At 41.7% G+C, this 12,987-nt stretch overlaps 1 protein-coding gene across 1 annotated transcript; it reads left to right on the top strand.

Annotated features, from left to right (window-relative positions):
- Window positions 1-6,779: 6,779 nt before the first annotated feature.
- On the top strand, window positions 6,780-11,399 carry LOC113759129 (the record flags this gene model as incomplete). Its single annotated transcript, XM_027301702.1, has 7 exons — window positions 6,780-7,077; window positions 7,144-8,282; window positions 8,673-8,934; window positions 9,367-9,996; window positions 10,120-10,903; window positions 11,057-11,184; window positions 11,242-11,399. Coding segments are annotated over exons 1-7 (3,399 nt in total), but the record flags the coding sequence as incomplete, so codon positions are not given.
- Window positions 11,400-12,987: the final 1,588 nt, after the last annotated feature.

Below are 12,987 nucleotides of genomic sequence, written 5' to 3'. Positions count from 1 at the left end.
AGATAAACTTTGCTTCTTTCCATTATTATTTTTTTTACCCTACCATGGCTAACGAGGGGGGAGCAAGCTCCCAAGCTTTTGATCTTAAACTTTTCACAGAAGCAATCAAAGGCGAATTGGGACGCATGATGGACCAAAAACTTGAACTAATGCATCAACGCATTGACAGCTTAGAGTTGTCTCATGGAAGCTCCAAAGGCAGCCGTGGAAAGGCTTATGCACATGAGTCTACCGACTCTAACTCAGACAACAACTATGAGCATAAGCAAAGTAGGTCCAAGCGTGAAGCTAGGCCTTCAAATGACCACATTCCGGGCATAAAGATGAAAATTCCGCCTTTCCAAGGACGATCAGACCCCGATGCCTACTTAGAGTGGGAGAAGCGGATTGAACTTGTCTTCGATTGCAATACTTACTCGGAGGAGCAAAAGGTCAAGTTGGCCGTGGTCGAATTCACCGACTACGCCGTTGTGTGGTGGGATCAACTCTCTACTAGTCGAAGGAGGAGTCGTGAACCTACCATACAAACTTGGACGGAGCTAAGACGACTAATGAGGAAGCGTTTCGTACCAAGTCACTACTACCGTGACTTGTACCAAAAGCTTCAAACCCTCAATCAAGGAGCACGAAGTGTCGAGGACTATCACAAGGAAATGGAAATACTCATGCTACGGGCAGACATCATGGAGGATCGAGAAGCAACAATGGCACGCTTCTTGAACGGATTAAGGCCCGAAATTGCTGATCAAGTGGAGTTACACCACTATGTGGAACTTGGGGACTTGGTGGAGAAGGCCATCAAGATTGAAAGGAGGATTAAGAGGAAGGGTTCAACTCGGAGTTACTCCAACTTTTCACCCTCTTATCCCCGAACTACACCACCAAAGAAAGAGGATAAAGGGCCGAGTAATTCCATCCCTTCAAGACCGAGGCCGGATACGACTAAGTGGGAGTCTAAAGCAACACCAAAGACTGCCATTGAGTTGAGCTTGGGGCGAAATCGATATACTAGATGCTTCAAATGCCAAGGCCGAGGGCATATTGCTAGCCAATGCCCGAACCAACGCACTATGATCATCTTACCCAATGGTGAGTTTCTCACTGATGATGAAGATGAGAAGGAGGAGTTGCCATCCCTTGAGGAAGAAGAGGAAGAAGAGGAAGCATTGCCCATCGATGAACGAGTTGGACTCGTTGTCAGACGAGCCTTAGCAACCCAAGTGAAAGCCGCTGACCATGCACAAAGGGAGAACATTTTCTACACCCGTTGCTATATCAAAGGCAAGGTATGTAGTTTGATCATAGATGGAGGTAGTTGTGCTAATGTTGCTAGTGCCTTGATGGTGGAGAAACTAGCACTACCCACTCTACGACATCCAACACCGTATCGTTTGCAATGGTTGAACGATAGCGGGGATGTTCGTGTGACCAAGCAAGTCCAAGTACCTTTCCGAATTGGAAAGTATGAGGACGTGGTGTTATGCGACGTGGTCCCTATGCAAGCATGTCACATACTATTGGGGAGACCATGGCAATTCGACAAGGGAGTTACATTCGATGGCATTACTAATAAATACTCTTTCAAGCAAGGCGAGAAGAGGATTGTGCTTGTGCCACTCACTCCTATTCAAGTTCGTGAAGATCAAGAAAGCTTGATCAAGGAAAGTGAGCTCGAGAATGAGAAGAAAAAAATAGAAAAAGCCGAGAGCTCAACAGAAAATGATAAGGCCGAGAAAATTGAGAGGAAAAAAACATATGGTGAGCCGGCCAAAATTGAAAAGAGAGAGAAAAGGCAAAATCTATTGATAAAAGCCAATGCAGTAAGAAAAGTTTTGAGTGTTAATACACCCATCTTTGTACTTTTGTGCAAAGAGGTGTTGGTTGTTACAAGTGATCTTACTAACACTCTACCATCTAGTATTGTCTCTCTTTTGCAAGATTATGAGGATGTCTTTCCCGATGAGATTCCAAATGGACTACCACCAATAAGGGGAATTGAGCATCAAATTGACTTGGTTCCAGGTGCCCCACTTCCTAACAGACCAGCCTACAAAATGGGTCCAGATGAGACAAAGGAGCTCCAACGCCAAATCGAAGAGCTTCTAACAAAGGGATGGGCACGAGAAAGCTTGAGCCCATGTGCGGTTCCCGTCATCTTGGTGCCTAAAAAGGATGGAAGTTGGCGAATGTGCACTGACTGTAGGGCCGTTAATGCAATAACGGTAAAATATCGTCACCCTATTCCTAGACTTGATGATATGTTAGATGAGCTATATGGTGCTGTGATTTTCACTAAAATTGATCTAAAAAGCGGTTATCATCAAATTAGGATGAAAGAGGGGGATGAATGGAAAACAGCCTTTAAAACCAAACATGGCTTGTACGAGTGGTTAGTTATGCCATTTGGACTAACTAATGCACCTAGTACGTTCATGAGATTGATGAACCATGTACTTCGTCCATTCCTTGGAAAATTTGTAGTTGTATATTTTGACGATATCCTGATTTATAGTAGGAGCTTAGATGAGCATGTTGAACATGTGAAGCTTGTTCTTGATGTACTTCGAAGGGAAAAGCTCTATGCTAACCTTAAGAAGTGCTCCTTTTGTACTGATCAACTTGTCTTCCTAGGCTTTGTTGTGAGTAAACAGGGAATCAAAGTGGACGAGGAGAAGGTTAAAGCAATTCGAGAATGGCCTACTCCAAGCACGGTGGGTGAGGTACGTAGCTTCCACGGTCTTGCTAGTTTTTATAGACGATTTGTTAAAGATTTTAGTACCATTGCTGCACCTCTAACTGCTGTAATTAAGAAAAATGAGCCATTTGTGTGGAGAGATGCTCAAGTACGTGCTTTCCAAATGCTTAAACAACAACTCACACATGCACCACTACTTGCATTACCATGCTTTGACAAGATGTTTGAAATAGAGTGTGATGCATCTGGGGTGGGTATTGGAGCTGTCCTAATGCAAGAGGGCAAACCAATTGCATACTTTAGTGAAAAACTCAATGGGGCAGTTTTGAACTATTCCACTTATGATAAGGAGTTGTACTCCTTAATCCGTGCTTTAGAAACTTGGCAACATTACTTGAGACCAAGGGAATTTGTCATACACACTGACCATGAGTCGCTTAAGCACATTAAGTCACAATACAAGTTGAATAAGCGTCATGTTAGGTGGATTGCATTTATTGAAACCTTCCCTTATGTGATTAAGTACAAAGTGGGGAAAACTAATGTTGTTGCTGATGCATTATCACGTCGGTACTCTTTGCTTACTCAACTTGATGCAAGGTTGTTAGGATTTGAATTAGTTAAAGAGTTATACACCAATGACCCAGATTTCTCAGGTATTTATGACTCTTGTGGTTCAGCAACTCAAGGTAAATTCTACATCCTTGATGGATTTCTTTTCTACCTCAATCGACTATGTATACCTAACTGCTCTATTCGCTCTTTACTTGTTAGGGAAGCACATGGAGGTGGCTTGATGGGACACTTTGGCGTGGCTAAAACCTTAGCTATCCTTCAAGAGCACTTCCATTGGCCAAGGATGAAACGAGATGTGGAGCGAATGGTGGCTAAATGCATTACTTGCCACAAAGCTAAGTCTAAACTTCAACCCTATGGCCTTTATAGTCCTTTACCTGTACCTAAGGAACCTTGGACCGACATTTCCATGGATTTTGTTTTAGGGTTGCCTAGGTCAAAGAGGGGAAATGATAGCATCTTTGTTATTGTTGACAGATTTTCAAAAATGGCACATTTTATACCATGTCACAAAACAGATGATGCATCGCACATTGCTGATTTATTTTTCAAAGAAATCATTAGATTGCATGGCATGCCTAGGACAATTGTCTCTGATAGGGATGTCAAATTTTTGAGTTACTTTTGGAAAACTTTGTGGGGAAAATTGGGTACCAAATTGCTATTTTCTACTACTAGTCACCCACAAACTGATGGCCAAACTGAGGTTGTCAATCGTACACTATCTACACTCTTGCGTGCCATCATTAGAAAAAACATTAGAACATGGGAAGAGTGTTTACCCCATGTTGAGTTTGCATACAATCGTACGGTGCATAGTTCTACTCATTTTTCACCATTTGAAATAGTCTATGGTTTTAACCCTTTAACACCACTAGACTTATCACCTTTACCTACTTCTGAGCACATTAACATGGATGGTGCTAAACGAGCAGATTTTGTCAAGAAATTACACCAGCAGGTACGCCTAAACATTGAGCGAAGGATGGACCAAGTTGCTCAACGGGTTAACAAGGGACGCCAACGCGTTGTGTTTGAACCTGGTGACTGGGTGTGGTTACATCTACGCAAGGAAAGGTTCCCAGTCCAAAGGCGCAATAAATTACTTCCCCGAGGAGATGGGCCGTTCCAAGTCATCAAGCGCATCAATGACAATGCTTACAAACTGGACCTACCCGGTGAGTACAATGTGAGCGCTACATTCAATGTCTCTGATCTATCTCCTTTTCTTGCAGACGATGAAGCTGATTTGAGGACAAATCCTTTTGAAGAGGAGGGGGATGATACGAACCAAGAGACACCATTGCGAACTATTCGAGTTCCCCTAGGACCCGTAACTCGAGCACGAGCTAAGAAGATGAGGGAGGAACTCCAAGGACTTGTTCATGAGATACAAGGCCAAGAAATTGTCCCCAAGGTCATTGAGGGACTTGAGCATGAAGGAATGAAAGCCATCCATGTAGTGCACGTCAAAGAGAACCATGTGTGACCCTTCTCTAGTCACATTTGCTGTTTTAATTAAGTCATTGTAATAAGGGCTTAATGGTCCATAGCATTGCTTATTTACCTAAGCGATGACCTCATAAGGTTATTTACCTAAGCGATGACCTCATAAGGTTGTTTACCTAAGGGATGACCTCATAAGGTTTGGTCAAGCCCACAATTCTTAGTCTTATGGAAATAGTCAAGCCTACAATTGTTAGTCTTAGTCAAGACCACAACTCTAGACTAGTTCCACATTTAGTTGTTCATCTCTATGTAAGGCTATAAATAGCCCACACTTCCAATGGTTTTAGGCATTCAATCAATAAATCAGATTTTGAGAGTTTTCTTGGTTTCTCCAAGGCTTCTTGAATACCTTAGAAGTTCTCTAGGTGTTCGTGACTTATCAATCTAGAATCGCACTAGGTTGTGGCGTCTTCTACCATTATACCAAGGTTCGTTAACCACGTGATTAACGGGTTGAGGTCATCCGCTCCAAACTTGGTGTCCTCTTGTCGATCCTGAATCTAATCTTTTACGGGTTTCGTCACAAGGTTGGCGACGTTCGTATCAGTTGGTATCAGAGCTAGTTAAGAGGTATCACGTTATATCCCTTTATTTATTTCCTTTCGAGTCAAGTTGTCCAAAATTCTGTTTTCATGTTCTAAGTTTGCTGTCCGCAATTTCCAGATTTGTTGCATCGTGTTCTTGCGTTATTTTTCCAGATTTGTTGCATCGTAAACTTGCGTCTAGTTGTTGTTAATTGCTGTGGTTAGCCTTGTTTGGTCCAGCCTTTTTTTTGTGTGTCTTATTCTTGATTCTTTGTTTGTGTTTGTGTCTTGTTTCTATCCTGTTATATCCATTTAATTCCAGTCTTTTGTTCTATTTGATCATCCGAGGTTACTGTTCATCCGGAAAAAAAAATATAGCTGGTCTTGATCAAAACTTGGGTTTCTTGAAGTTCTTGATTGTTTAAAACCACAATCTTGAAGTTCTTGGAACTTTAGTTGGGATTCTTGAAGCCAACCAAAATCTGTCTTGATCAAATCGTGAAATCTTGGATTGTTTGGGGAGGAAATCATCTTCAATTTTGTGTTTCTTGAATTCTGGAAATTAACATCTTGAATTCTTGAAAGAATCTTGAAGTTTCTGGGTTTTGGGAACCAAATCTTGGTAAACAACAAGGCTGCAAAATTCCAGCTGCCAAAATCCTTGTGTTCACTACAACAATCTTCTTTCTTGACTAAGATCATTTTAGCCACGAAATTTGACTCTTCTTGGCTGATTAGAAAACAAAAACAAAGGAAGAAGAAGAATATTCAGCCTATTCAAGTCAAATTTCCCAACCTATTCAAGTCAAATTTTCCAACCTGTTCAAAGTCAAATTTTCCACCCTTGTTCCCAAAAACAACCAAATCAGTTCCAATCTTGAACTTGACCTTAGAATTTATGGGAACCAGCAAATAGGAAGACTAATCCTTGTTTCCAAAGGATTAAGGAAGAAAAGTCAGCCTTGGGTTTCCAAAACAGTCCTACCGCAACACAAATTCATCTTCCATTCGGATTCCATCTTTGCAACCATTGGGGAATTTCTGTCCAATCATTAATTCTGGAAATTTTTGTGCATCATTAGGTCAGTTTTAAGTGTCATTCTGAATCCTCTAAGTGTCCATTTACCTACCAAAACACTGACCAGAAATGCAGCAACCAGCAGCTCAAAATTCCAGTTTTGGGTAGAGTTTTGTCTAGGATCCTTAAAATTCAACTCTGAGTCATTCATTGAGTCGTGGTCAGTCTCTTCATCTTTTGTTTTTTTTCGTTCAAAGTGCTACAATCTTGTGACCCTGGTTGGTAAGTCGATCCACACTAGAAGGAGTTCTAACTTCTTCGAGGAGTTGACCGAGGAGCCTTGAAAATACCTTGGTGAGTTCATTAGAGTGTTCAAACACGAGAGCGAGAGTAAACACGTGAGGAAGTGTGCGAGATAAACTTTGCTTCTTTCCATTATTATTTTTTTTACCCTACCATGGCTAACGAGGGGGGAGCAAGCTCCCAAGCTTTTGATCTTAAACTTTTCACAGAAGCAATCAAAGGCGAATTGGGACGCATGATGGACCAAAAACTTGAACTAATGCATCAACGCATTGACAGCTTAGAGTTGTCTCATGGAAGCTCCAAAGGCAGCCGTGGAAAGGCTTATGCACATGAGTCTACCGACTCTAACTCAGACAACAACTATGAGCATAAGCAAAGTAGGTCCAAGCGTGAAGCTAGGCCTTCAAATGACCACATTCCGGGCATAAAGATGAAAATTCCGCCTTTCCAAGGACGATCAGACCCCGATGCCTACTTAGAGTGGGAGAAGCGGATTGAACTTGTCTTCGATTGCAATACTTACTCGGAGGAGCAAAAGGTCAAGTTGGCCGTGGTCGAATTCACCGACTACGCCGTTGTGTGGTGGGATCAACTCTCTACTAGTCGAAGGAGGAGTCGTGAACCTACCATACAAACTTGGACGGAGCTAAGACGACTAATGAGGAAGCGTTTCGTACCAAGTCACTACTACCGTGACTTGTACCAAAAGCTTCAAACCCTCAACCAAGGAGCACGAAGTGTCGAGGACTATCACAAGGAAATGGAAATACTCATGCTACGGGCAGACATCATGGAGGATCGAGAAGCAACAATGGCACGCTTCTTGAACGGATTAAGGCCCGAAATTGCTGATCAAGTGGAGTTACACCACTATGTGGAACTTGGGGACTTGGTGGAGAAGGCCATCAAGATTGAAAGGAGGATTAAGAGGAAGGGTTCAACTCGGAGTTACTCCAACTTTTCACCCTCTTATCCCCGAACTACACCACCAAAGAAAGAGGATAAAGGGCCGAGTAATTCCATCCCTTCAAGACCGAGGCCGGATACGACTAAGTGGGAGTCTAAAGCAACACCAAAGACTGCCATTGAGTTGAGCTTGGGGCGAAATCGATATACTAGATGCTTCAAATGCCAAGGCCGAGGGCATATTGCTAGCCAATGCCCGAACCAACGCACTATGATCATCTTACCCAATGGTGAGTTTCTCACTGATGATGAAGATGAGAAGGAGGAGTTGCCATCCCTTGAGGAAGAAGAGGAAGAAGAGGAAGCATTGCCCATCGATGAACGAGTTGGACTCGTTGTCAGACGAGCCTTAGCAACCCAAGTGAAAGCCGCTGACCATGCACAAAGGGAGAACATTTTCTACACCCGTTGCTATATCAAAGGCAAGGTATGTAGTTTGATCATAGATGGAGGTAGTTGTGCTAATGTTGCTAGTGCCTTGATGGTGGAGAAACTAGCACTACCCACTCTACGACATCCAACACCGTATCGTTTGCAATGGTTGAACGATAGCGGGGATGTTCGTGTGACCAAGCAAGTCCAAGTACCTTTCCGAATTGGAAAGTATGAGGACGTGGTGTTATGCGACGTGGTCCCTATGCAAGCATGTCACATACTATTGGGGAGACCATGGCAATTCGACAAGGGAGTTACATTCGATGGCATTACTAATAAATACTCTTTCAAGCAAGGCGAGAAGAGGATTGTGCTTGTGCCACTCACTCCTATTCAAGTTCGTGAAGATCAAGAAAGCTTGATCAAGGAAAGTGAGCTCGAGAATGAGAAGAAAAAAATAGAAAAAGCCGAGAGCTCAACAGAAAATGATAAGGCCGAGAAAATTGAGAGGAAAAAAACATATGGTGAGCCGGCCAAAATTGAAAAGAGAGAGAAAAGGCAAAATCTATTGATAAAAGCCAATGCAGTAAGAAAAGTTTTGAGTGTTAATACACCCATCTTTGTACTTTTGTGCAAAGAGGTGTTGGTTGTTACAAGTGATCTTACTAACACTCTACCATCTAGTATTGTCTCTCTTTTGCAGGATTATGAGGATGTCTTTCCCGATGAGATTCCAAATGGACTACCACCAATAAGGGGAATTGAGCATCAAATTGACTTGGTTCCAGGTGCCCCACTTCCTAACAGACCAGCCTACAAAATGGGTCCAGATGAGACAAAGGAGCTCCAACGCCAAATCGAAGAGCTTCTAACAAAGGGATGGGCACGAGAAAGCTTGAGCCCATGTGCGGTTCCCGTCATCTTGGTGCCTAAAAAGGATGGAAGTTGGCGAATGTGCACTGACTGTAGGGCCGTTAATGCAATAACGGTAAAATATCGTCACCCTATTCCTAGACTTGATGATATGTTAGATGAGCTATATGGTGCTGTGATTTTCACTAAAATTGATCTAAAAAGCGGTTATCATCAAATTAGGATGAAAGAGGGGGATGAATGGAAAACAGCCTTTAAAACCAAACATGGCTTGTACGAGTGGTTAGTTATGCCATTTGGACTAACTAATGCACCTAGTACGTTCATGAGATTGATGAACCATGTACTTCGTCCATTCCTTGGAAAATTTGTAGTTGTATATTTTGACGATATCCTGATTTATAGTAGGAGCTTAGATGAGCATGTTGAACATGTGAAGCTTGTTCTTGATGTACTTCGAAGGGAAAAGCTCTATGCTAACCTTAAGAAGTGCTCCTTTTGTACTGATCAACTTGTCTTCCTAGGCTTTGTTGTGAGTAAACAGGGAATCAAAGTGGACGAGGAGAAGGTTAAAGCAATTCGAGAATGGCCTACTCCAAGCACGGTGGGTGAGGTACGTAGCTTCCACGGTCTTGCTAGTTTTTATAGACGATTTGTTAAAGATTTTAGTACCATTGCTGCACCTCTAACTGCTGTAATTAAGAAAAATGAGCCATTTGTGTGGAGAGATGCTCAAGTACGTGCTTTCCAAATGCTTAAACATCAACTCACACATGCACCACTACTTGCATTACCATGCTTTGACAAGATGTTTGAAATAGAGTGTGATGCATCTGGGGTGGGTATTGGAGCTGTCCTAATGCAAGAGGGCAAACCAATTGCATACTTTAGTGAAAAACTCAATGGGGCAGTTTTGAACTATTCCACTTATGATAAGGAGTTGTACTCCTTAATCCGTGCTTTAGAAACTTGGCAACATTACTTGAGACCAAGGGAATTTGTCATACACACTGACCATGAGTCGCTTAAGCACATTAAGTCACAATACAAGTTGAATAAGCGTCATGTTAGGTGGATTGCATTTATTGAAACCTTCCCTTATGTGATTAAGTACAAAGTGGGGAAAACTAATGTTGTTGCTGATGCATTATCACGTCGGTACTCTTTGCTTACTCAACTTGATGCAAGGTTGTTAGGATTTGAATTAGTTAAAGAGTTATACACCAATGACCCAGATTTCTCAGGTATTTATGACTCTTGTGGTTCAGCAACTCAAGGTAAATTCTACATCCTTGATGGATTTCTTTTCTACCTCAATCGACTATGTATACCTAACTGCTCTATTCGCTCTTTACTTGTTAGGGAAGCACATGGAGGTGGCTTGATGGGACACTTTGGCGTGGCTAAAACCTTAGCTATCCTTCAAGAGCACTTCCATTGGCCAAGGATGAAACGAGATGTGGAGCGAATGGTGGCTAAATGCATTACTTGCCACAAAGCTAAGTCTAAACTTCAACCCTATGGCCTTTATAGTCCTTTACCTGTACCTAAGGAACCTTGGACCGACATTTCCATGGATTTTGTTTTAGGGTTGCCTAGGTCAAAGAGGGGAAATGATAGCATCTTTGTTATTGTTGACAGATTTTCAAAAATGGCACATTTTATACCATGTCACAAAACAGATGATGCATCGCACATTGCTGATTTATTTTTCAAAGAAATCATTAGATTGCATGGCATGCCTAGGACAATTGTCTCTGATAGGGATGTCAAATTTTTGAGTTACTTTTGGAAAACTTTGTGGGGAAAATTGGGTACCAAATTGCTATTTTCTACTACTAGTCACCCACAAACTGATGGCCAAACTGAGGTTGTCAATCGTACACTATCTACACTCTTGCGTGCCATCATTAGAAAAAACATTAGAACATGGGAAGAGTGTTTACCCCATGTTGAGTTTGCATACAATCGTACGGTGCATAGTTCTACTCATTTTTCACCATTTGAAATAGTCTATGGTTTTAACCCTTTAACACCACTAGACTTATCACCTTTACCTACTTCTGAGCACATTAACATGGATGGTGCTAAACGAGCAGATTTTGTCAAGAAATTACACCAGCAGGTACGCCTAAACATTGAGCGAAGGATGGACCAAGTTGCTCAACGGGTTAACAAGGGACGCCAACGCGTTGTGTTTGAACCTGGTGACTGGGTGTGGTTACATCTACGCAAGGAAAGGTTCCCAGTCCAAAGGCGCAATAAATTACTTCCCCGAGGAGATGGGCCGTTCCAAGTCATCAAGCGCATCAATGACAATGCTTACAAACTGGACCTACCCGGTGAGTACAATGTGAGCGCTACATTCAATGTCTCTGATCTATCTCCTTTTCTTGCAGACGATGAAGCTGATTTGAGGACAAATCCTTTTGAAGAGGAGGGGGATGATACGAACCAAGAGACACCATTGCGAACTATTCGAGTTCCCCTAGGACCCGTAACTCGAGCACGAGCTAAGAAGATGAGGGAGGAACTCCAAGGACTTGTTCATGAGATACAAGGCCAAGAAATTATCCCCAAGGTCATTGAGGGACTTGAGCATGAAGGAATGAAAGCCATCCATGTAGTGCACGTCAAAGAGAACCATGTGTGACCCTTCTCTAGTCACATTTGCTGTTTTAATTAAGTCATTGTAATAAGGGCTTAATGGTCCATAGCATTGCTTATTTACCTAAGCGATGACCTCATAAGGTTATTTACCTAAGCGATGACCTCATAAGGTTGTTTACCTAAGGGATGACCTCATAAGGTTTGGTCAAGCCCACAATTCTTAGTCTTATGGAAATAGTCAAGCCTACAATTGTTAGTCTTAGTCAAGACCACAACTCTAGACTAGTTCCACATTTAGTTGTTCATCTCTATGTAAGGCTATAAATAGCCCACACTTCCAATGGATTTAGGCATTCAATCAATAAATCAGATTTTGAGAGTTTTCTTGGTTTCTCCAAGGCTTCTTGAATACCTTAGAATTTCTCTAGGTGTTCGTGACTTATCAATCTAGAATCGCACTAGGTTGTGGCGTCTTCTACCATTATACCAAGGTTCGTTAACCACGTGATTAACGGGTTGAGGTCATCCGCTCCAAACTTGGTGTCCTCTTGTCGATCCTGAATCTAATCTTTTACGGGTTTCGTCACAAGGTTGGCGACGTTCGTATCAGTTGGTATCAGAGCTAGTTAAGAGGTATCACGTTATATCCCTTTATTTATTTCCTTTCGAGTCAAGTTGTCCAAAATTCTGTTTTCATGTTCTAAGTTTGCTGTCCGCAATTTCCAGATTTGTTGCATCGTGTTCTTGCGTTATTTTTCCAGATTTGTTGCATCGTAAACTTGCGTCTAGTTGTTGTTAATTGCTGTGGTTAGCCTTGTTTGGTCCAGCCTTTTTTTTGTGTGTCTTATTCTTGATTCTTTGTTTGTGTTTGTGTCTTGTTTCTATCCTGTTATATCCATTTAATTCCAGTCTTTTGTTCTATTTGATCATCCGAGGTTACTGTTCATCCGGAAAAAAAAATATAGCTGGTCTTGATCAAAACTTGGGTTTCTTGAAGTTCTTGATTGTTTAAAACCACAATCTTGAAGTTCTTGGAACTTTAGTTGGGATTCTTGAAGCCAACCAAAATCTGTCTTGATCAAATCGTGAAATCTTGGATTGTTTGGGGAGGAAATCATCTTCAATTTTGTGTTTCTTGAATTCTGGAAATTAACATCTTGAATTCTTGAAAGAATCTTGAAGTTTCTGGGTTTTGGGAACCAAATCTTGGTAAACAACAAGGCTGCAAAATTCCAGCTGCCAAAATCCTTGTGTTCACTACAACAATCTTCTTTCTTGACTAAGATCATTTTAGCCACGAAATTTGACTCTTCTTGGCTGATTAGAAAACAAAAACAAAGGAAGAAGAAGAATATTCAGCCTATTCAAGTCAAATTTCCCAACCTATTCAAGTCAAATTTTCCAACCTGTTCAAAGTCAAATTTTCCACCCTTGTTCCCAAAAACAACCAAATCAGTTCCAATCTTGAACTTGACCTTAGAATTTATGGGAACCAGCAAATAGGAAGACTAATCCTTGTTTCCAAAGGATTAAGG

This window comes from Coffea eugenioides, unplaced genomic scaffold (assembly GCF_003713205.1).
Source record: "Coffea eugenioides isolate CCC68of unplaced genomic scaffold, Ceug_1.0 ScVebR1_925;HRSCAF=1685, whole genome shotgun sequence".
NCBI classification, from domain to species: domain Eukaryota; kingdom Viridiplantae; phylum Streptophyta; class Magnoliopsida; order Gentianales; family Rubiaceae; genus Coffea; species Coffea eugenioides.
Note: the sequence above shows the minus strand (reverse complement) of the source record. Positions and strands in the feature narration are given on the sequence as shown.